Genomic DNA, 26,375 nt, shown 5'->3' with positions numbered 1-26,375 from the left:
TAATACCACATTGTGATACATTGAATTTACATTCAGGAAGTGCTTGTCTGAGGTGTTGTAAAGACTTCAATAATGCTCTTAGAGAGAGAAAAGAAAGCATGGAGCATTTAAGCTACTATCTTTCACTAACAAGCATTCATTTTTGTAACATACAGTATAGGTTCAAAAGCTGGCATCTCACAACCACTCTTCATGAAAAATAAATGATCTAATCCATAGTAGAAGTTGCTTATCTAAACTCGACAGAAAAAAAAAACTAGCGGTGATGTAATAACTCTCTTCTATATGTCCCCCTCTCTTTCTGTACATATGTAGCACACACCATGAGAGTCGCATAATTTAGAGGAAAACTACATGACAATCAAATCTTTTCTAAAGAAATGTGAAGTAAACATAAGAGAATCCATAAATTTGTCTCGAAATGCACACATATTTGGACTACAACTTCTAATGGACACTGTTTACTGAAGCCTCGCAATGACAAAAAGACGAGAGCTTACTCGATTTAATGGAAACCACTGATCTACAGAAATGAATCCGAAATTGGACATTCAAAATGTAACGGTAGTCAGCTGGTACATGCTGTGCAGTATGTGTAAACCTCACTCCACTGACCTCAAGAGGCACACTAGCGACTGAGGCTAGAAGCTGTAGCCTTTAGCCTCCCCATTAGCGTGCCCGCCTCCTGTGCCAGAGATGCCGGTTCGAGTCCCGTTTGGAGCAGGTCAAGCAGGACCAGTAACAGTGGTGCCGTGACCCAGATGGGAGTGAGGTTTAGAGGGTCGAGTGTAACAGTAGCCAGCTGGTACATGCTGTGCAGTATGTGTAAACCTCACTGCCCTGGCCACAAGAGGCGCACTAGCGACTGATGCTACAGGCTGTAGCCTTTAGCCTCCTCATTAGTGCGCCCGCCTCACATGCCGGAGACGCTGGTTCGAGTCCCATTCAGAGCGGGTCAAGCAGGACCAGTAACAGTGGTGCCGTGTCCCAGATGGGAGTGAGGTTTAGGGAGGTGAGTTTCTTACAGAAGAAAAGTGAGCCATACCTGTCAACATAGCTACTTATAGCTCCTTTAAAATTAATAGTTGGCATGCCCCAAATGTGAAAAAAAAAAAAAAAAAAAAAACACTGAATCATTCACCAGTTGGTAGGTAACATTATTAGCAATTGCATCATTACAGGCTGTTCATTAAACAGTGAACAACAATCAGACTCTTGTGACATGCACAATTCAAATTAAACTCTGTTAACCCTTTCATGGTCTTAATGATCAAGTCCCTTCTTTGAACCTACAGGGTCAAACTGACCCTTTTTATCTTCAATTTCCAAAGCATGTAATAAAGGCTCTGTTTGCTCGAAATTATGAGTATGGGTGTACTTATAATAGCATTTTGAACCTTTCAACCATTTTATGGTGAGGCTTCTCAAAAAAGACTTGATGTCTATGGATGGAGTCACAAACCACGTTACATGGACCCTGTGTAAATATCAGTTAGCAAGTTAAAACTAAAAATATGTATAACTTATTTTGTTAGTAGGCTTTGTTTTTTATGTATTGGTTGATTCAAATGATATCTGCGTTTGAAAATAAAAAGTTGTGAACTTATGTATTGGCACTGTTAATTATCCATCTAAAAATGGTAATACTGGATATTATACCCACCACAAACCCAAACCCTAAAATAGTTCTGAGGCAGGGGCCCAAAATTTGGTGCTATGCTCCTGGCTGTTATAAGCCTATTGTTAATGTAACATAGTGGAGTCTCAGAGAACAAGGGTGTGGATCCAAATGCAGTTTAATAAGGAAAAGGTCAAATACAAAACAAAGCAAGGCTCAGACGAGATAAAAACTAGAACTGAAACTCACACTAATACATAAAGTGAAGGACAAGAACTGACCAAGAACACAGGGGAACATAGGGATTAAAAACACAAGGAACTAACGAGAAAACAAGAAACACCTGGAACTAATAAGCACAATAACCAATAAACAAAGAGATGGAAAAGAACTACAAAACCCATAAGCAAATTAAATTACAATAAACATACATAGCAATCCCTAGTGGTGACCAGGGTAAACCTTACAGAGCCCCCCCCCACCCCTTTAAGGAGTGGCATCTAATGTTCCTAAACACATACACACACAAAAAAAAAGTTTGTAAAAGGAGCAGGAAACCATGGGTGAGCAGACAGACCAGTCGACCACAGGAGGAGAACAAGTGAAGCTGAAGACCATGGAGGAGCAGGACACCAAGGGGGCTTGGACAGAGCATGGGTCCAGATGGATCTGGAAGCCATGGAGATTTGGGTGGAACAGGAGACCACGGGGGCTTGGGCAGATCAGGAGACCACTGGAGATCCAGCATGTGGGCAGGAGAGCAGGGCAGACCAGGCGTGGCAACAGGAGAACACCAGGGGATCAGAAGTGGACGCTGGAGACCACGGGGGATCAGGAGAAGACGCTGGAGACCACAGGGGATCAGGAGCAGATGCTGCAGACCACGGAAAATTCTGAAAATTAATTGCATTACTTATTACTAATTACTTTCTAAAACCCTTATCAACCTCAACCAGATGAAAAATACTAGGATAGACATGAAACTATTCTTTTAATTCTTTCAAATTATTAATATAAAATCAAATAAATTATTCATGAATTGGCCAAAGAATTTAAGGGGGCAGCGTTAAATTAGAAAACATGTATTATACAAGTACATTAGATGTTAAATTTTTATTTTAAATTCACTATTGTTTTATATAAAATTGTTCTATAGTCTATAAAGTATTTAGCATAATTACATCAGAAATAACTAATTAAATTACTGAAAAAATTAAGACTAATCCCTTACTTTACTTTTTTCAATTAAAATTAATTTATTTACAGTAATTAATTACTTAGTAATGCATTACACCCAACACTGTTTGTCTTTAGACACATATGCGTTATATTTTAAGGCTGTGCTGTTAACATTTTTGTTGTTTTTCTCTCTACAATCGTCCTACCTGTGCTAGCATTACAATTTGTCTTATGGCTTCAATATGTACAGCACAAGTAGGAATAAATTAAGTTCTTAACATAGTTTTGGGAGGAGCTTGTTCATCGAGGCCTACCAATCATATACTAGGATATGTAAACAGCTGCTCCCTCGGTCTGCATCACACATTAATTTAAAGCACTCAGCTCAAATACAGACTAAGTCTGCAGTCTTTCACGGGTTTAATAATCACACTAGTCCATTGCAGTGTAAAAGGAGTAACAGAGCACACGCTCAAATAAGCATGTGAGCATTTGAAAGCAGTCATGTGTCAGTCAGACAACGTGCTGGGGCAGAATTAAGTCATTGCTTGATTCTACCAGTACTGTAGAAAAACTGGTATCCTTACATTATTTTTTTTTAGTACCGACTTGGTAACAAAGTACCAGTACTTTTGAAAACACTAACAAGAATATCAATAATTGTGGAATTCTAATTCAGATTTCTAATAATTCTAAAACCTCACGTTCCCGAGTCTAATCCAGTACTGCTCAAATGCTACTGAGATCTCACTATGCAGCTCATTCAACCATACATTTCTACTCCGTGCCCCCTACACACTGAGAAGGGCATGGCTGTGTAATTTCATCCTGTAGCCATATCACCCTGTAGCTCAAGACTAGTTGACTACTGAAGTAAAACAGGGTTGAGCCTGGTCAGTACCTGGATGGGAGACCTCCTGGGAAAACTAAGGTTGCTGCTGGAAGAGGTATTAAACAGTCCAGCATGGGGTGCACACCCTGCAGTCTGTGTAGGTCCTAATGCCCCAGTATAGTGATGGGTACACTATACTGTAAAAAGGCACCGTCCTTCGGATGAGATGTTAAACTGAGGTCCTGACTCTCTGTGGTCATTAAAAATCCCAGGACATTCCTCGAAAAGAGTAGGGGTGTAATCCTGGTGTCCTAGCCAAATTCCCCCCATTGGCCCATATCAATCATGGCTTCCTAATAATCCCCATCCATTATTGGCTCTATCACTCCACTCTCTCCTCTCCACCAATAGCTGGTGAGCGTAATGGCACACTATGGCTGCTGTTGCATCATCCAGGTGGATGCTGCACACTGGTGGTGGTTGAGGAGAGTCCCCTGTTCACTGTGTAAAGTGCTTTGAGTGTAGTGTCAGAAAAGTGCTATATAAATGTAACATTCATTCATTCATAAATTTAAATGTCCGAACTTTTATACAAATAATGCTTTTAACACTCAAGTGCATCTACATAAGTTATTAAAGTAATAGTCACCATACTCGACATGATCAGCGTAGTTCAGTATTCCATGAAGATTATTGTGTTTATTCCATTGTAGTTATATATTTTCTTTTTACATTTTTATCTTCTTTATCCCAGAGCAGCCCATAGCGAAAGCTGCCTTGGGCTTTCTACCTGTGCTACCGTTACATTTCTCTGTTCAGCCCCCCTCCTCATACCTTTTCCCAGAGCATACTTGAGCATTGAGGCTGCCTCCACAATGCTCCAGCTTGACTCCATGCAAACTTTAACGTAACACTATGATATCAATAATTGTGGAATTCTAATTCAGATTTCTGATCATTCTAAAACATTACTTTCCCGAGTCTGATTCAGTCATGCTCAAAATCTACTGAGATCTCGCTATGCTGCTCATTCAACCATACATCGGGCACTCTTCCTCCCAACTACTTAATAAAAGACTCGTCCTATACTCCAACTTGTAGCTGAATTCTGATTTGTGGGCTCCCTCTAAGTGTTTTCTGCTCCGTGCCCCCTACATGCTGAGAAGTGCATGGCTGTGCAATTTTGATTTCTGACAAATCCAATTATTTGGAATACACTTAGACACTTGAGTCTTGCAGATTGGCATTCAGGTGAAATAGCCTATTATGGCATGAATTTAAATGTCAGAACATGCACACAAATAATGTTTTTAACATTCAAGTGAGTCTACATAAATGTTATTAAAATAATATAGTGGCCATTCTCGACATGACCGACGTGATTTACAATTCAATGAAAAGGATTTGGTTTATTCCATGTCTGTCATGTTACCCACTCATAACGACATGACGAGGTGTGTCTACTGGCACAGAAGAACTCTGCTCAACATGCAAGACAGCTAATGCTTCGGGGCACGTTTGTAATATGCAAAGCCAGTGTGTATTGTCTATCATTGTTTTCAGTACACAAACAATAATATCATTTTATATTTGCATGAAAGATGCCTGAGGTCATGGAAACAACAAGAAAACTGAAGCTGGCCAGAATATGTACAAATATATACACTATATGGACAAAAGAATTGGGACACCTACACATTACACCTACAGGAGCTTTCATGACAATATGCATTAATATCGAGTTGGTCCCCCCTTTGCAGCTATAACAGCTTCCACTCTTCTGGGAAGGCTTTCTACAAGAATTTGGAGTGTGTCTGTTGGAATTTTTGCCCATTCTTCCAGAAGAGCATTTGTCAGGTCAGACACTGATGTTGGAAAAGAGGGCCTGGCTCGCAATCTCCATTCTAGTTCATCCCAAAGGTGTTAGATAGGGTTAAGGTCAAGGCTCTGTGCGGGCCAGTCAAGTTCTTCCACACTAAACTCATCCAACCATGCCTTTATGGACCTTGTTTTGTGCACTGGGGCACAGTCATGCTGGAACAGAAAAGGGCCTTCCCCAAACTGTTTCCACAAAGTTGGAAGCATAGAATTTTCTGAAATGTTAATGCCTCAATTTACCAAGACATTTTGGAAAATTCTATGCTTCCAACTGGCCCTCTCGTCCAACATCAGTGTCTGACCTCACAAGTGCTCTTCTGGAAGAATGGGCAAAAATTCCAACAGACACACTCCAAAATCTTGTAGAAAGCCTTCCCAGAAGAGTGGAAGCTGTTATAGCTGCAAAGGGGGGACCAACTCGATATTAATGCCTATTGTCATGAAAGCTCCTGTAGGTGTAATGTGTAGGTGTCCCAATACTTTTGTCCATATAGTGTATATAACAAATATAAATATATGTAAAATATAAACATACTTCTTAAAGTACAGATATTTGCAGATATTTTGCAGATTAATTGCTCATATTTTCACTCTGTGTGAATTTGTTGCATCTTTATATCGGCAGTGTCTTAATTTTTTCCCCCAGATTATTCTTGAGAAAAAGTGAAAAGCCCTATGCTTTAACAGGCGCTGGTTTTTTTCCATCCTTTAAACAAAGTAAGCCTCAAAGACTCAAATAGCCAAAAGTAATATTTTTCATGACTTATTTTCTGCATTTCTGTCAGATGTGAACATAATTCAGCAAGGTGTGCGATCTGTGTCTAATAATACTGTGATAAGAAGCCACGTTCAGCTCCCAGAAATGCTTTGCGATATGAATAAATTATGCAAATTACTATGTACTGCTCATAGCTTTCCTGTTTACCGATTGTATTTATGCTGCTGGTAATGTATTTGTTGTAACTTGCAGTTATTTGTCATTTTGTGATTATTCAGAGCTCATCTTATACTTAATGTGTGTTTTTGGTTGTCACCATTGTTGTGATTTGTATGTCAAATAATGAAGTCCACGTGAGTTACAGAGTAAATGAGCACAAACAGGAATGCACTTGAATGTGAAAGAGATCTTAAAATCTTATATGATTTTAAGAATCATTATATTCTCTTTTTAACAGGGTCCACACGGGCATGTTGAATGTGGAGCCTAGGGCTGGACGGCCCTGATCAATATTATCATTGTTTATATACTTTATACTTTTTTTAAATTACCCAGCGGCCCACCAGGTAAACGCCTAATGCTCCCGATGGCCAGTCAACCTCTGATCAAAGACATATTTAGCCTATGACAGACATCACTGCTTCAGTTCATAGTCATTGACTGCCACCCAGTATTTTCCACTTCTCATTTGCACAATGCAAACAGTCTTCTCAGACTTCTATTTTCAAAACATACTTCCTTTTAATTAAAATAGATTCTGGACAAATTTTATGTCACTAGTTTACTTCACACTTTAAATACTTGCCAAGATTATTTCTTTGATTAATTGCTTTAACCTCCCTGAGTTTCAGGTACGCCACCCCTTTAATGTCACCCAGCTATTAAATGTTAAAGTGCCGCTGTTTTCTTAGGCTTTTTTTATTTTATTATTTTTTTTTTTTACCTCAGTCACAGAAATTTACAAGTTGAAAGATTATTATTATTTATTTATATATTTATTTTCTGATGAAGACCTATTGGTCTAAATGTTGCAAGCAAGTGTAAGCCAATAAGTATTTTTGTAGCAATAAATCAGCGTACAGACACTTGCCATTTTTTTCCTTTAAACAGATCCCCATGAATGTATGCTTATCTCAAGTTGTTTATAATGTACCGATTTCATAGCACAGTAATGTTCTGCATATTAATTTGTTTAGTGTGTAAACAACACTCTGTTGTAACTTTACTTCCAAATAAGTGGTTAATTGTTTTTAAAAATTGTAATTGTGATATTGCATATTTCTGCAAATTAAGTTCATGTTCAATAAAGTATTTAATCATTATTAAATCCTTTTTTTGCCATTTAATATTACAGTTGTATTGTTTGCAGTGCATAGACCTACTATTGTAGTATTATGGTTCACTCGCATTCTCCACTGAGGCCGTAGATTGTAATATAAAAATATAGTGTCTTCAGTTGAACTCATATCAGCCATTTCACAAGTTTCACCTCTTAAACTGATATGTGTAGTACAATACAAACACTAATGTGTATTGTGTAATGGATAAAACACTTTAATATTCATATTAAAATAATTAAGAATGTTGTTTATCGTCCTCAAAGTAATATTGGTTATAAATGTTTAAGTGAATAACATAATATCAACATGAAAATAGCTCATCATGACTCAGAGTCTTTGCCCAAACCATGAGATTCATCTGCAAGAAGAGCAGTGCCAAATCACAGCTGTACTTAAAGTGTTCCTTCGCAAGTAACATGCAGTTTTATGCTTCAGCTGCTAAAGGGCCAAAGGTTACAGAGTGTACCTTTAAGAATTATTAGTTCAAAAGAATTAAACTTGTAAATTGGCTAATTGCTGTTAACCAAATCCTTATTTAAACAAGGTATTATAATTATAAGTGCAAAACAAAAAACAAAACAAAAAACAAGCATTTTTTTTTTCTCGTCAGTGTACATTGTGTCAACATCTACTGTCATCTGTCCTGCCTCATTTACGTCCATCAGAATTCAACACGAATTTAACATGATACAGCTCTGCAGATAGATGGGTAAGGATTGTCAAATCTAGCCTCAACCTCAAGCACTTACCTTTCTGTGCACTGGAAGATGGCTATCAAGGAATAACATAGAAACTTCCTTGTGGTCTGTTCTTGCCTCACAGGGTTGAAGAGAAATCACAGTCTCAGGAGGTATTAGTAACAATTAAAAGGTTATTTTTATTGGATATATCGACGCAGCATAATGTGCAAAGACCATGTGCTTCATCTTATCAAATTTTCATGAGAGCGCTAATTCTTAGCACAAATTTCATGCCTGTGTAAGTGGGCATGGGTAGGAGTGTTTGCACTATCTGTGGGTATATGTGTGCAAACTTTGGGTGTATTGTATGTTAATAGCGCTTTTCCAAAGCTCAAGGACGCTATACAGAAATTAAACATTAAACAGGACACTAACAAATATAAATTACAAATATTAATGAACAATGGGGGAGCAGCAAAGCATATTTCAAGCAGGTGAGACACGGGTGAGCAGGATGGGAGCCAACAGTCCCAGAGAGGACATACATAGCTGTCCTGAACAGCGCAGCCGACAATACAGTCACAGAGCACGAGATGCATACAGCCATTTACACTTCAAATTTTTTACTTAATTTGCTATCTTCATTTACTATATCGGTGTTGCTTGACAGGAAATGGAATATACAGTATAATATGATGCAGACAGTGCAATAACTGGAGAAGAACCTCTTTGTGCAAGAATTAAATTGCACTTGACCCATCCCAGTAATGCTTTGTGCACGGATTTTGAGTGTTTTTTTTTTTGTTTTGTTTTTTTTTTGTAATAAAATGGTTTCAGTTATTATTTAATAAGATTATCATTTAATAATATTTAATAAGATTATGAAGGTGGTGGTGGTGGAGGGGGGCGGGTGCAAAATTTTGTAGTTGTAAGGGGGTTGTGACCAAAAAAATGAGAACCACTACATTACACAATGCATCTATCTGTGAGTAATGCACTAATGTTTCTTCAATAGGTCAAGGAGTGGCTCTGTTTAAACTGCCAAATGCAGAGAGCCTTGGGAATGGACATGACTACACCAAGGTCCAAAAGTCAGCAGCAAATACATTCTCCCTCTCATCAACCTAAGCCTGACCCCATACCTAAGACCCAAACCTTAGCTCAGCCCACACCACAGCTACAATTCCAAATGCAGACACAGCCGAAAATTCCTCAGCCTCAAACTCAGGCCTCCTCTGGGATTCAGAGACAGACTGGTCCTAATGGACCTAACCAGACTGGACTTCATAGTGGACCACAAACTGGTCTCCAGGCACAAAAACAACCACCTCAATTTGGATATTCTCAATCAGGTCCCCAGTCAGGGCCCAAGGATATCCATAGGCAGCGAGGGGAGGAATTTGGACCAAAAAACCCAGAAAGGGTGGTCCAAGCAGGACAGCGAATTCCTCATCCAGGAGCAGTGCCTTTACCTGGCTTAGTTAAGGCACAATCACAGTCAGATCTGGGACATGGATCTCCAGTGCGCTTTGGAGGTCAATTTGACAAGACCAGAAGTGCTGGAAGCTCCCCAGCCCGTCAACCACCATTCCAAGATACACCTCCTCAAGATGGTCTAACCAAGCTATTTGGCTTTGGGGCATCTCTCCTAAGCCAGGCAAGCACACTCATTTCTGTTGACCCTCTTCCTGGATCCTCACAGCAGCCTTCACCTACCCATAACCAGAGTGCCCAAGGCTCAAGGGTGGCCTTTAGTGATGCTTATACTGGAGCCAGTGCTAAAACTTCAACAGGACAACCTGGCACTGCCAAAATAGGCCTAGGAGGTGGTATTTTCCCTAAAAGTCCTGAGGCTTCCCAGCAGAAACAACCTCTGCAGCAACAGTCACCAGTGCGCCATCAAAAAGGGTCAAAACAACAGCAGTCACTAACTCAACAAAGGGCACCACAACAGCAGCAGCAGTCACCACTGAAGCAGCCTCAGCCAGCTATCCAGAAGCCAGACGTTGCCTGCCCACTATGCAAGACTGCGTTTAACGCTGAATCAACAGAACCACCCAACTACAAGTCCTGCACCCAGTGCAATATACAAGTGTGCAATCTTTGTGGTTTCAATCCCACTCCTCATCTTGTGGAGGTAAGGAACTGTACACATCTTTATACTGTACAATCTTTATTTTAATGAAGAAATTAAATGGAATGGCAGGAGTCAATTTCATCATTTTTTTCTATTCCTTCTATTTACTATTTCTTCCTCTCTCTCATTCCACCATTTTTCTCTTTTCCTCAGTCTCAGTCTTTTTGAATTTTTTTTCTTTATTTTGATAAAAGTACAAGCTTTTTGTATTTATTTCCCATATGTAAATGTATAAAAGTCCTAACTGAATTCCAATCACTATGCACGGCATTATATTTCATTACACATTTTCTGTTGGAAATGCACAGAAAAGAGTTGTTCAAGCGGTTGTTCATCTTTTTATTTTGTCAGTAACGGGTGTAGTGAAAATGTGTGTATTTGTGTATAAAGAATGTACATGGGCAGAGACTTCGATGTTGTGTCTTCTGCATGGCTATTGTTATCTAATTATAAAGTATTTCTCAAAGCACAATGAGATGATACTAATATTGCATATGCCATATTCTAGAGATGATTGGATATTGAAGGGATGGATGGACAGCAACATGGATAAAATCAGTTAATATGTCCCATTGTGATCTAGTGTGAACTCATATGTGTGTCTCTTCACTAGCTGCCATCCCTTACTTGAATTTAGTTCAACATAGTCTTACACTGGCTCCTATGGACTTCTTGTCAATTAATATCTAGCCTAGCATGCATTCTTGGTTTTGCTTTTCCTAGTTTTTATTATGTGGTTTTCGTACTGTATTACAAATCTCAAGTGGCAAAAAAGTATATGGATAAGAACATAAATGTAATGTAAATGTTTGCATATTTTTCTAGTCACACTATACTTGTAACTCTTTGTGATTGATAATAAGGGCTGTATTTGCAGGATCTCTCTTGTACACCTCTCTCTTGTTTTTGCTCTAAAACTTTGCTAAGGTAATTGTGCTTATGTACTACAACATCTCTTCTAATATGTGCCATGCTTTTAAGAGGTTGCTTGGGTTAGGGTTTATATTATTAGAGTCCAAACACTGAAAGTGCCGTGGCACCTATTGTATCTGTTAGTCTTTGTTTTGGGGTCTCTAGGACAAACTCTATAGCTCTATATATTATTCTCCTCATGGTGTTTGTAATGGACTTCTTACATGAAACTTACATAAAACTCTGCCCACTTCATCAGTGGCTGCCATCTTGGACTGTGATATTTACAATTTTTCCGCTCCTCCAACAGACTTGGTCCAATTTTCACATAAAAACTGCTAATTTTAAAGACAATTATATATACACACTACTGGTCAAAAGTTTTGAAACACTTGACTGAAATGTTTCTCATGATCTTAAAAAACTTTTGATCTGAAGGCGTATGCTTAAATGTTTGAAATTAGTTTTGTAGACAAAAATATAATTGTGCCACCATATTAATTTTATTTCATTATAAAACTAAAATTTAATTTAAAAAAAAGTTTTTGAAATTGATGACTTGGACCAAATAATAAAGAAAAGCAGCCAATAAGTGCCCAACATAGATGGGAACTCCTTCAATACTGTTTAAAAAGTGACTACTTTGAAGATGCTAAAATATAACACAGTTTTGATTTATTTTGGATTTTGTTTAGTCACAACAAAATTCCCATAGTTCCATTTATGTTATTCCATAGTTTTGGTGACTTTACTATTATTCTAAAATGTGACAAAAAAAAAAAAAAAAATTATAGTAAAGAGTGAGTAAGTGTTTTAAAACTTTTGACCGGTAGTGTATGTATATATATACATGGGCGGATTTCCATTTGTTTCTAAGGTACAATCCTCGAAATTGATAGAATCAAACACCATTTTTGTGAACAAATCTTTCCTGTGTAAGTCAAGTTTTGCATGCGGACCAATGAAGGATTCTGCTTTTACGACTGGTAAGCACCCTCTTTAGAAAGACACCTTTGAGTTTGAAAGACTGCCTGGTAAGAGTTGGATTAGAAGTGCAAGATGTAAAATGCTTTTATAACTGTGCAGAGAACTGATTGCTGTCCCAAATTGCTGTGTGTGTTCCTATTACTGTAGATCGTCCTACAGCTTGTTAGCGATTTCCAATATTGTGTGATGGTCAAATAAGTAACACTTAAGGATTATTTTTTGCAACACCCTAAGTTTAAGGGGAGCTTTAGGGTGTTCTTAAGGGAAAATTACACTTAAGGTGCTGTATGCAACCGGGCACTGACCGTAAGCTTTACCAAAGAAATAAGCATAAGCAGTACAATGTTTTTCTCCCTGCCAGTGCAAGAGTAGCCCCCTTTTCAGTTGCAGTGACCCACAGGACGCCATGGTTCATATACCCCACATTTGTCAATTTTCACGGATTTGTGATTAAAGTTCACTGTTGTAAGGTACATTATATTCATACGGCTTTATACATATGGCCTCTGATCTTGCCTGGCACCATGTGAGTCACTGCCAATGCACTAAAATTCAAATCCACCGACAGTAGACTCAGGGCAATCCTGGTCTTAATAGAGCAGAGGCAATTTACCCCATAGCCCAGGATCTGTGTAAATGTAACCTTTTTTTATTTGTGTAAAATTCTTGGCTTGTCCTGATCCACAGATCAGAAAATCTAAACAAATCCAAAGCTCCTGCAATCTTTTGGAAACTGTGTCAGAACCGACCACAGAGCACGTTTTCAGCTCAAACAAAGCACTTCCTTGCGATTATTTTGATAAATGTCGCTATTTAAACTACAATAGTATTTAACTTCTCATATTGCTGCTGCTTAGATACAAAGTCTTTTTAGCAAGTCAGTTCGGCCATCTATGGAATGCTCCCAGGCAGCTATTTTTCTATGTTAACAAGTGGCAGACAAGTGCAGCTCCTATCTACTTGAATGGGGAAAGACCGAAATCTCCAAAACGGTTGGTCAAGATTATGATTATAGAATATATTTCAAACCAGCAGTAAAATCTGACAACACTGGTATCATAAATTGTGCTTCTTTACCTCAGATTATGCTAAAAAAACAACATTTTCTTGGCATGTATAGCTAATGCGCATGCACATTCTCAGGTTAAATGGCAGGCGATGTTTGTATCTAAAAATTGATTTTCATGTGAGGCAGGACTTCCTTTCTCATTACAGTAATCAAGACAAGAGGTTGTGAAGGTGTGGACTAATGTTTCAGCATCTGTCTGGCTAAGAATTGGGCGGAGACGTGTATACGGTGGAGATGGAAAAATGCAGTTTTAGTGAGGGAGCTAATGTGGGGTTTAAAGGTGAGGGAAGAGTCGAGTGTGATGCTGGGATTTTTAACAGTATTGAGTAAAACAGTAATGAGTGTCCCATCAGTGTCAATACATACTGTACATCTATGTTTCTGGTGAGAGTTGGTGGGCCAAAAATCATGATCTCAGTTTTATCAGTGTTGAATTTGAGGAAGTTGCAGTTCAACCAGTTTTTTTATATCTTTGATACAGGTGGTTAAAGTAGAGTGTGGGAGGATTTTATCAGATTGATAAACTGTATAAATCTGTGTCATCTGCATAACAATGATATCTGAGACCTTGATGGTGAATAATGTGACCAAAGGGAAGTACTCTATATAATTTGTGAAGAGAAGTAGTCCAAAAACAGAGCCTTGGTGGACACCTTGGATAAGGGGTGCTATGGGGTATTTGTAATTTTGAATAGAAATTTAGTATTGTTGGTCAGTGAGGTAGGAGGAAAACCATGAAAGTGCCGCATCAGTAATGCCAATGTCAGAGACTCGGGAGATGAGTGTATTATGACAGACGATGTCAAAAGCAGAACTGAAATCGAGAAAAATCAGGACAGTAAGAGACCCAGAGTCAGCAGAAAGGAGAAAGTCATTGGTAACGCTTAGCAGAGCATCTCAGTGCTGTGATTTTGACAGAAACCAGATTGAAATAGATCATACAACATATTGGCAACCAGATGAGATTGGAACTGGGAGGCAACAACTTTTTTCCAGGAGCTTTAAGATAAAAGGAAGATTGGAGATAGGTCTGTAGTTAAGAAGAACAGATGGATCCAAGTTGGGTTTCTTAAGTACAGGAGTGACAGCAGCAATTTTGAAGTCAGTAAGAACAGTACGTAAGGCAAGGGATTTGTTAATTAGATGTGAAATGGGTGCTGAAATTGTGGAAAGACAGTTTTTAAGAAGAGAAATGGGAGCAGGGTCTAACTGACAAGACGATGAGTTGGGTTTTAGAATTAAATCCTGGACAGATGATGTGCTGGAGGGAATAAAAGCTAGATAGAGGTTGAATTTGGCGCTCAGGTAAAAACCTGTTTAATGGAGTTACAGCTGTGTTTGCAGAAAATGAGTGATAGTGAGTTATAATTAGTTTATTTTGTTTTGGAAAAAGTGAATAAAAGAGCGACAAAGCTCTTCAGAGGCAGAGACATCCTGCGCCGGAGGCTTGGTGAGTTTATTGACAGTAGCGAAGAGGGCTTTAGGCCTGCAACTTGCGCTGTCAATTATAGAAGAGAGATAAGATGAGAGTGTGGCATTAAGAGTGTCCTTGTGGGAGTACGGTGACGCCATGCGAAGGGCAGACGTGTGAGAGACAACTCTGCGCACTTTGCAAATTTTTACAATTATTTTCATGATATAATCCGGTGAAATTCGATACACTCAGTTACACATTTACTGTTCAAGGTAAACATGGCAAAGAAGTCAAAATCCTCGGGCTCTGGAGACATTAAAAGACACTTACGGATTCAAGATGAAAGCCCAGACAGGCCTGTGGACCGGGGACGCGATTTGGATGGCGCGGCGGGAGAAGGAATCCAGCGTCAACTGTCCAACATGTTGGTGATGTTGACGAAGGTAATTGCAGACTTGGAGGATCTCGCTGTAATACGTCGATCGATTACGGCGATGGAAAAAATATTCTCTGAGCTAGTCACAAGAGTGACAGATGTTGAAAAACGAATTGATTATTTGGAGTCAACAGAGAGGGAATTAGCCGCTAATCCGCCCGCGACCAAAGTTGATTTAGAACGTGTTCTTGAAAAGCTTGAAGATCTTGAGAATAGACGCCGCAGGAATAACATTCGAATTGTTGGAATGGATATGGTGAAATTCCTAGACGAGCTTTTCCTGAGTCTGCTCGACATAACGGCATGGAAATTTTGCGAGCTCACAGAGTCCCAGCTCACAGATCTGCTGAGGGAGGAAGGCCCCGATCGATTCTGGCAAAATTTTTTAAATCATCCAATAAAGATCTTGTGTTGTGCCAGGCGAGGAGCAAAGGAAAGCTTTCTTGGAAGAATTACAATATTTTCTTGTTCCCAGACTTTGTGAACTCGACAAGAGAGAAACGCGATCGGTTTAAGGAATGCAAGAAACTTTTACATCAGTGGAAGATCACTTTTGCTCTGATGTTTCCAGCCAGACTGAGAATAAACACCAAGGACGGCAGCAAAGTATTTACATGTCCCAATCAGGCAATGTCTTGTATTGAAACAATCGGTGAGTAACCATTGGGTGTTTTTCTTGTGAGTGGATTGACTCACTGTACATACTCTGGCTTTCGGAGGAAGCTGGGCACCATTTTTGTTTCTTTTTGCGTTGGCTCCGCCGAGTGGTTGGAGTTTGTTTTGTTTTGTGGATTAACACTTTTCCTTAAAGAAACTTTTGCATTGATGGAAGATCACTTTTACAATGAAGTTCCTGGGCAGATTGAGTGCAAAATATCTACATGCCCACACAAAGGATGTCTTTTATAAAGCTGGCGGACTGTGTAAATCATAGGTTATACTTTTATGCGGCCTCCAAGTGAATTGACTCTTGACCATCCGAGGAACTGGGATGTGTGTTTCGTTTCCTTTTGTGCTGGTTCTGCCTAGCGGTTGGAGCTTGTTTTGTTAAATAACACTACTTTGGGACAGTTATGGATGAATCTGTCAGTTCCTTGTGCTTATGCCTCCTGTTGGCTGGAGTATCATTTGTGGAATATTTTCGTGGGACATTGGAATGATTATGTCATCTGCTGCACTCATTGGCTGGCTCACTGAAGATTTGTTTGTCTGACCAAGGAAACTGAACGGCTTTATATCGCCTGGAATTTGTTTTGTGAAGGAACACACCTTTGCGACAGCTCTGTGAATGAGTCTACATGTTCTTTGTGTTAATTCTGCCTATTGGCTGGGGTTTGTTTTACAAAATATTTGATGTTATGTAATTTTGCCTTACAAATTTGTGAGGCAAAATTGAGCAATCCGATGGCAAAGTTGTCATGGGGGCTCTCGTAGGCATACATGGACTCTTTGAGTTTAAAGGGATTGACGCTGGTTGGCGCTGTCGTGCGCGGGTTAATGCGCACGTTTTTCTTTTTTCTGTTTGTTTTGTTCGGGGGAAGTTCGGGGTTTTATTGTTGCATTGATGTTGAAATGTGGTCTTCATAATTTTGTTTTTGGCACACAGTTTATTTTTTCTATTATATCAAAATGTCGAATGTTGGTATGAGTGTACTATCTCTCTCCACATGGAATGTGAATGGGTTGGGGCACCCCATAAAAAGAAGAAAGGTTATTTCTTTTCTTAAACGTAAGAAATATGATATAGTGTTTCTTCAAGAAACACATCTTTCCCCGCAGGAAGCTGAAAAATTTGGGAAGATGTGGGGTGGACATTTTTTCTTTAGTGTTGGCTCAAGTAAGAGCAAGGGAGTCATTATATTGGTAAATAAACATTTACAATTCAAATTTCTCAAACAGTTTAATGATAAATTAGGAAGAGTCTTTATTGTTTTAGCAGAAATTCAGGGGCAAAGTCTGATTTTGGCTAATATTTACACATCTAACGCTGATGATCAGAGCTTTTTTATACATCTTGAAGGGATGTTGCAAGCCGCTGGCACCCCTCATGATATAATTTTGGGAGGAGACTTTAATCTTTTGATGGACTCAGTCCTTGATCATAGTCAAGCAAAAGTGTGCAAGCCTCCTAGAGCAACATTGACACTTCATAGGATGTGTAAAAATCTTGGTCTTACAGATATTTGGAGACTTTTGAACCCATCTGGTAGAGACTATACTTTTTTTTCATCAGTCCATAAGATTTATTTTAGAATAGATTTTTTTTTAATATCCAAATCCCTCATTTCATCTATTGTTGATTGCTCAATTGGAAATATCTTAGTCTCGGATCACGCCCTGGTGAGTTTAGAGGTGTTGCCACATATAGAGAAAAAGAAATCATATAGTTGGCGCCTTAATGTGTCCCTTTTGCAAAATCCTGATTTCCAACAAATGTTAAAGACTGAAATCAGTGTTTATATGGAGACCAACTGATCCTCGGTATCCTCTGTGGTTATGGCTTGGGAGGCACTTAAGGCAGTTCTTAGGGGTCAGATCAAACAGTATGCCTCATTTATCAAAAAATCCAAAGCACGAGAACTCGTGCAGTTGGAAGGAAATATTAAAAGTGAAGAGGCACAGCTGAAGTGCCGTATGTCATCTGATGGCCTCAGAGAATTGACCCGATTGAAAATTTGGTTTAAAATGTTGGAATTCCCAAATGTTGGAGATCTCAATTTTATAAGTATTTACAGCTGCGCCACCTACTCTGCACTGTTTTTGGGAGTGGCACGCACCCCCCTAGTGTGGCAGATACTCTGGGAGTGGTAATTACTGCTTTTGGAAAAGGTCATGAGGCATCACTGTATTACTCCCTGCTAATTCAGAGTCTGGGGGACGGAGCTTTAAATTGTCGTAACATACAGGAGTTCTGGTTGAGGGTCCAGAATTTTATGGGTGATGTATTGGGTACTCGGATCTCCTTTTGCCCCAGGCTCTGTATTTTGGGTGACGGGGCGGTCATTGATGTAGGAGATAAGTACATGAAGAACTGGATCCTGTTATGGTGGGCAGACAGGTTATCCTTAGAGGATGGAAGTCAGCTGGAGCCCCCTCGTTTTGTGAGTGGCGCGAGGAGATGGGCAGGGTGGCAGCTTGGGAAGAGTTGTCATATAGAAGCTAGGCAACATGGATATGTTCATCAGGAGGTGGGGTTAGCTATTTGGCCTTTTGGAGGGCTCTCGGGGAGGGGCAGTGGAGGGAGACATGTTGTTTTAAATGTGTATGTTGTAGCCTTTTTGTTTTTGAACATATACTTTTTTCAAATGTATTTCTAAATATTTTCTTCTGTTTTATTGTCTGTTTGTGTGTCTTTGTCAATTGTATTTGACCACTGGTGTATCTGTTTGTGTTGGGTGGTGGGGTGGGGTGGTTAATGTTCGGGAGGAAGGGTTGTAAATAATATAATGTGATTCCAAATATTCTGTTATATTTTTAATTTTATATATATATATATATATATATATATATGTCAGGTGTATTTTGTTGATTCATGTCTTTTATTTTGAAAAGTTTAGTTCCTGTTCCCTAGTCATGTGATGTCTTGTTTTCCCTCCATGTTCATGTGTCATGTTTTCATTGGTTTATTGTTTAATTATCTTGTTATCAGCTCTGTTTGTTCATTGATTTATGTTCTCCCATGTCTTGTATTTAAGCCCTCATGTTTTCATTGTCTAGTTGTCAGGTATTGGATGTGATCGTAGATGTTTAAGTCAAGCCACGTTTATGTCAAGCCATGTTTAAATCAAGTCAAGCCATGTTCATGTTTATGTTTAGTTTAGTTCACGTGTAGTCAGGGTTATTGGTTCTCACTTTGTAAATAAACTGCACTTGGGTTCTTCATCTCATCATCGTCTTCGTCATAGCCATCATTGTCAGCAGCCAACATTGTTACAGAATACTTGACCCAACCATGAACCCAGCAGTTTTACTTCTGCGCCTACGTCAGGGGAATCGTCCCCTGGAGGACTATGTTGAGGACTTCTGCGGTCTAGCCAGCCAGGTGGACTTTAATGGGTTGCCCTCAAACACTGTTTTAGATTTGGACTGAATGAGTCCATTTCTTTTTTGATGCCTGGCGGTCGCAGTTCCCTCATCCTGGCTCAATATATCGACCTCGCCCTACGGTTCATTGGTTCCTCGTTCACTGTGGGGGAGGCGGATGCCGAGCCAGAGTTCCACGTCATGGCCGCCGTCGAGCCAGAGTTCCACGTCATGGCCGCCGTCGAGCCAGAGGTCCACGTCATGGCCGCCGCCGAGCCAGAGGTCCACGTCATGGCCGCCGCCGAGCCAGAGGTCCACGACATGGCCGCCAAGCCAGAGTTTCTAGTCATGGTTGCTGAGCTAGCGCCATCTTTTGCTCCATGCCACATCACAGCAATGCCTCAGCCTGCTCCATGCCACGTCACAGCCACACCTGAGCAGTGGGACCTGGAGATGGTTCCCACCCTTATACCCACCCTTAGTTCTCCTGAGCAGGCAAGGGGAACTTTCGGCCCTCCGACCCCGCCTGGACCCTCCGAGCCCTGGACTTCACCTTGGCCTGTCAGTCCCTCGACATTGCCTCAGCTCTGCGTTCCCTCGGCTCCACTGCGGTCCTTCAGCCTGTCGGCTTTGCCGGGGTCCCTCGTCCCTCCGGCTCCTCCTTGGTCTGTCAGTCACCTGGCTCCACTTTGGCTCTCCGATCCTCTGGCTGCGCCTCGTCCCTCCGATCTGTCAGCTTCACCGGGGACCTCCTTCCCTACGGCTCCACCTTGGTCCTCAGTCCCACCAGCTCCACCTCAGTCTTCCGATCCCCCAGCTCCGCCTTGCTCCTCCGAGCCTCCAGCACCGCCTTGGTCCTCCCTGCCATCGGCTCCACCCTGGCCCTTCGAGTCTTCGGCTACTCTCCGGGCACCAAGTTCCATGGCTCCGCCCCTCGAGCCTCTCACGGCTCCGCCTTCCATGGCTCCGCCCCTTGAGCCTCTCATGGCTCCACCCCCCACGGACTTTGCCTTGGTCTCATGCCCCTCGCCCTTTCTCGCCATGCCACGCCCCACACCTCAAGACACCCCCCCCCCAGCTCCCTATAGAACTTTGAATTTATGTCATGTTTTATGTGTTTTGTTTATGGGTTGGTGTGTCAGGAGCCACCCCTTAGTGGGGGGATATGTCAGGTGTATTTTAATGATTCATGTCTTTTATTTTGAAAAGTTTAGTTCCTGTTCCCTAGTCATGTGATGTCTTGTTTTCCCTCCATGTTCATGTGTCATGTTTTCATTGGTTTATTGTTTAATTATCTTGTTATCAGTTCTGTTTGTTCATTGGTTTATATTCTCCCATGTCTTGTATTTAAGCCCTCATGTTTTCATTGTCTAGCTGTCAAGTATTGGATGTGATCGTAGATGTTTAAGTCAAGCCACGTTTATGTCAAGCCATGTTTAAATCAAGTCAAGCCATGTTCATGTTTATGTTTAGTTTAGTTCACGTGTAGTCAGGGTTATTGGTTCTCACTTTGTAAATAAACTGCACTTGGGTTCTTCATCTCATCATCGTCTTCGTCATTGCCATCATTGTCAGCAGCCAACATCGTTACAGTGTATATATATATATATATATATATATATATATATATGTGTGTGTGTGTGTGTGTGTGTGTGTTATATGGAATCAATAAAAACTTTTAATAACAAACAACAACAAAAAAGAGTGTCCTTGTATTTAAGCTGGTGTTCAGAAAGAACTAAAAGGTTGAAAGTGAGATCAGTTTTCCTGGAACATCGTTCAAGATGACAGCCAGTTGTTTTATGGCCCAGAGCTGAGGAGTAAACCATGGAGATGTGTGAGAGGAAGGTACCAGTCTATTTTTAACAGGTTTGTGCTCATTAAGAGTGTGAGAAATGGCATAATAATACTTAGAATCTCAGATGGACAAGAAGGTTCAGTAGTGTCATACATAGAGAGGACATCAATGGAGGCAGAAGAGGATACAGGATTGACAGCTTTAAGGTTGCGATATAATATAGTGGATTTCTTGGATTGCACATGAGCAGGGACAGAGAAACTAAATTCAATGAGTTTATGATCAGAGATTCCAATATATGAGCCAGAGCTGGAGACATTACTGAGACCACTGGTGCAAATGAGATGAAGTATGTGGCCACGAGTATGAGGAGAAAAATAAATATGTTGTACCAAATTAAAGCAATCAAGCCCAGCCATGAGTTAGTTGAATTGTTATTATCAGTAACAACATGAACATTAAAGTCGGCAAGCAGAAGAACATGAGGAGACATGACACATGCAAGAGTAAGCAGTTCACTGAGTTCAGTGAAGAAGATTTAGGAGGTCAATAAATCAATATTGCAACCGAGCTCTGACAAACAACTTTGAAAGCCAGATATTCAAAAGATGTTATATTATAAAAATCACCTATGAGAATTTTCATATCCTTACGACAGACAACCGCAAATCCACCACCCTTTTTGTGAAGCCATAGTTTTGACAAGTGTCAAACATAGAGTAATCAAATTCAGTTGTATATATTCATTAGGAATTTGCCAGGTTTCAGTTAGTAATAACATATCAAGATTATATAGTTATAGTATAATAAGTAATTTATTCATTTATGCCAAATTATTTTATCATACATTCTTTTTATTTTTAATTGTATTTAATTTATCTATTTGATGCCTTCATTTTAAATTATATTATTATATATGAGATATTATTATGTACAATTTATTAGATAATAAAAATAGGCCTATGAAGGCTGATTGATATAAGTAGACCTATATAATTATATTCTATTTAAAAATAAATGAACAAAATAAAAAAAAAATGAAGTAGTCACTATTGTATCCGGCATTAAGTGTAAGAATCTCAACATTAACAGGATTAAATTATATGAAGAATAGTAGTTTTGTTTAGTCCCCCTATATCTGCATACACTTAAAGTAACATTATCCTCAACCAGAGGGAATGACTAATACTGTCTGGGTAGGTCATGATAATAATAATAATAATGCTAATTTTTAGTCCCGATACTACATTAACACTTAGTTAATGCCAAATAGTTAGTCAGAAAGCTAAGGTCCCAGATGACATCCTCAATGCTCCATCAACGCTGGGCCGTTAGTGGGTGCTAACTCTGATCGCAGATTTGAGATAACATGGATTTATAATAATTTCAATAATGATTAGCGAATAATTTCAGAATAAGTCTGAATAGAATCAAGTTAGCTATTTATTTGTCAGGCAAACATGTTTAATCAAATTCAGAAATAATCAATACACAACGATGAATCTTAAAAGTAAAAGATGCATACTGTACCTGGCTTTATAATAAAACATTGTGTTGCATGTTTAAAACATACAGCACCATGGGGCTCATCTTGCTAAAGACTCCCCCCTGAGCCTTTTGCCAGTTACCATTAAATATCCAGTCTTGGACGTTGCACCTTATTCACAATCTGTCCATGTGGGTAAAGAGGTGTAAGTGGCGGCGCTACTTTGGCTCGATGGTTATCCATAGTCCTCAGAGCCCTCAGTTGTCCGTCCTTCCACCCATGGCTGGTATGGTGCTAAGCGATCCCTATGCAGCTCCACAGTCCAGTGCCTCCGGGGCCCCATAGGAACCCTGTACACAACATCTGAGGTCTTTTTCAAAAACCTCACAGGCTCCTGGCCAGTGTTTATCCACTTTAGGAGAACACCCTTTTTTTCAGATAGGGCAGTAAACCAACCTGGTCCTCAGCATAGAAATCCTTACTGTTGGTCTGCATGGTGAAACACACTTTTGCTTGTCAGCAGCCAACTCCTGTTAATCTCTAGCCATGGTGTGAACTACCCACAACCGGTCCCACAGCAGATGGAGGCAATCCATACTGGAGCCACCGGGAAATTTCCAGCTCTGCTGGTGCCCAAAAATTAAATATACAGGCGTTCGTAGCCTGCACCCAATCATGAAAGCTGCAGGAGTACATATAATGGACTCCTGCACCGCTGTCCGATATGTCAACAGGATAGGAGCCAGGTGTTGGTACCGTCACGTTTATGCTTGCTGGTGAAGATGGGAAGCTGAGTGGCTAGGGTGTGATTGAAGTCCTCTACTAGGCTGTCACTCCGTGGATAAAGAGAGGTGGTATGGGTCTTTTGTACCCCCAACCACTGACAGACCTCGATGAATGCCTCCACCTCGAAGTTCCGCCCTTGATCTCTGTGGATAGCCTTAGGTACCCAAACCAGCAGTACATCTCAACCAACTTTCCCACTGTTGTGTTAGCAATCTGATCAGGAATCGCATATGCCTTCATCCACTTCCTGAAATAATCCATGGCCACAAGTATGCCTCTGAGATGTGAAATGGCCCAAGTATGCTCACCCCAACACTTTCCATGCATGCCTCCACCAAGAACTGTTGCAGAGAGGCAAGTGGTCTTTGGGATGGCTGTTTCTGAGTGGTGCAAACATTGCAGCAATGCAAGTACAGTTCCATGTCTTGCCGGCAACCCACCGAGCCATGCATCACCTTTAGTACTTGTGGCTAGAGGGACCGTGGAACCAACAACTGGAACTGAAAAGTTCCATCCATTGGTTACTGCTACATAGGGTACACTGATACAAAAAGCCATCTTACAGAGCTAGAGTGTCCCATTACGAGTGGTAGGCTTTTACCTCGGGGGCTAGCCGATCTATTACCTCCCACTCCGGTTGTTGTCCGTTCTTCAGCCAAGCCCACAACTATGGCAGTACAGGGTCCCCCTCCTGGTGCTGCTACAGTTGTTGGTGGTTGAGGGCAGATTTGTCCACCTCAGCATTAGGGCTAGCTGATGCCGATGCTGTCCACAACACTAGCGTCCATTCCTCCAGATGCTGACAGTAGCAGCATTCCCCAGCCTCGCAGGGGCTATGGGAAAGAGTGTTGGCATTGCCATGCTGCTGACCAGGCCAATGCTGGATTTCAAAGTCATAATCCTGAAACACATCCAGCCACATCGCCACTTGTCCCATCTGGATCCTTAAAATTGCAGAGCCAAGTCAGCGATGCATGGTCTGTACGTAAAAGGAATTTCTGTCAGTAAAGTATGGTCAGAAGTGGTATAGCATTTGTATAACCACAAGAAGCTCCCAGTGCATTACACAGTAATTCCATTTGGGACAGCTATGTGTCCAGCTCGACCTGGGAAAGCTTAGCTCCAATACCCTCGTTGCTGGCATCAGTGACCACGATGAAGGGCTGGTCTTTGCGTGGGTATGCCAGCACCAGATCTTGTACCAATGCTTGCTGAAGCTTATGGGAAGCTGTGGCACAAGCCTCATTCCAGAAATAGCCATTCCTTTGTCCATCAGCAGTTGCAGTGGGCTGGTGATGGTAGCAGAGTCCTTGAGGAAATAACCGGTAATAGGAAGCTTGTCCCAGGAAACTCTACATCCCAGATACACTGTTTCCCTTCTTAACAGCGTGCATTTCTTGGGACTCAATTGCAAACTGGCTTGCCGGATTGCTTAAAAGACCTCCCGCAAATTGCACAGTGCCCCTTCAAAGTCCTGCGCCTGCACTAGGAGATCATCCAAATTGACCAAACAGTGGCTGCAAGGAATGTCCTGCAACATCTGCTCCATTAGTTGCTCAAACATATCCCGAACGGCATATCCCGAAACTGCTACAACCCCTGTCCGATGGTAAATGCAGTCTTCTATTTAGCAAATATCTAAAAAAATATATTATATATCTTTCCAAATATCTATTCAGTAGTCCATTAAGCTGCTCCCATTGCCACGTTGTCAACCCCTCACCACTGTGCAGCCATAACTCTTGCACTGCCTGGCTGGTCTCTGGTGATGGGGACTCAGTGGAGACGGCGGTGTGGGGGGAGTTTTCGGCTAGCTCGGACTCCGTCGATCGGCCGATGGCCATCCCTTCTCCAGCGGTACTACTTGTGTGTGTAACTGGAGCACAGTTCCTGGCACGTTAATGCATGCTCTCAGGTGGTGCAAAAGATCCAGCCCCATTATGCACTTGTCCTCAAAGTCAGCCAACCAAACATCATGCTCAACATTTTCGATGCCTATTTTCATGTGAACTGCCTTTTTCCCTCAGAGCATGGCTCTTACACCAGTCACTGTTCGCATGTACTGTAGCGTGGAAGCCTAGCCAGGCAGCTATGGAGCTGTGGTGCCCAGCAGGACACCTGGATGCACAAGAGAGATGGTGGAGCTGGTGTCCATGAGGGCTTGGCAGAGGTAACCATCCATAGTGCACAAAATGAAGAGGCCTTAATTCTGACCCGCATCGCGCATTTCCCATGGAGGGGGTTAGTAGGCAAGGAGAGCAGTAGTCCTCCTCCTGGCCACTCTCCTCTAGTTTCCCAACTGTTCCACGACAACATAACAGTTCATCCATCATGAGAAATATTATATTCTAGAATCTTATGTTTAGAGGTTTTTGGTCCAATAACTAGTACCTCTGTTGTGTAAAAATTGAGCAGAAGGAAATTTCAAGCCATCCAGTCTTTGATATCATTGATACACTCTGCTAACTTCGAAAATTGTGAAGTTTCATTAGGTCTTGATTAAATATAAAGCTGAGTATGTCCTGCATAACAGTGAAAACTAATTCCATTGTTCCTATTAATGTCACCCAGGGGAAGCATATATAAGGAGAAAAGCAGAAGACCTAAGTCTGAGCGATGTAGCACTTCATACTTCAACTTGAATTGAAAACTCCTCATTTACACATACAAAGTAGTAGCAGTCAGATAAATAGGACTTAAAGGGGTCATAACATGAGGAATAACATTTTCCTTGATCTTTTGACATATTAGAGGTCATTGTACTATAAAAACATACTGTAAGTTTCAGAACTAAAAACTTCCTCCTTAATAGAATTTATTTAAACCAGCTGTTGAAATGTCTCGTTTGGAATTTGTGGAACTTGTGACCAAATACATCTGCATATGACTGCCTCTTCAGCAAGACATCAACACCTATTTTCTGCCGCGCCCACTGTTGCTCACAGTCAGTCTCACAGGTCTTTACCTTCAGGAGAGATGGGCCTGTCATGGGAGATTCATCCAAAGGGGACTTACATCGGACACCTTAATGTGCCTATCTGGATTTAAATGTTTTTCTACACTAGATGAATGGCTTTGACAG

General features: G+C 40.7%; 1 protein-coding gene across 1 annotated transcript in view; it reads left to right on the top strand.

The window, feature by feature from the left end:
* bsna (bassoon presynaptic cytomatrix protein a) overlaps nt 1-26,375 on the top strand; it is a 287,753-nt gene that overhangs the window by 75,562 nt on the left and 185,816 nt on the right. The window contains exon 3 of the mRNA XM_051670134.1: nt 9,261-10,382. Coding sequence (XP_051526094.1) covers nt 9,261-10,382 — 1,122 coding nt within the window. The remainder of the gene's footprint in view (nt 1-9,260; nt 10,383-26,375) is intronic.

Source organism: Myxocyprinus asiaticus, chromosome 33 (genome assembly GCF_019703515.2).
Source record: "Myxocyprinus asiaticus isolate MX2 ecotype Aquarium Trade chromosome 33, UBuf_Myxa_2, whole genome shotgun sequence".
NCBI classification, from domain to species: Eukaryota; Metazoa; Chordata; class Actinopteri; order Cypriniformes; family Catostomidae; genus Myxocyprinus; species Myxocyprinus asiaticus.
This window is presented reverse-complemented; position numbering and strand designations above follow the sequence as displayed.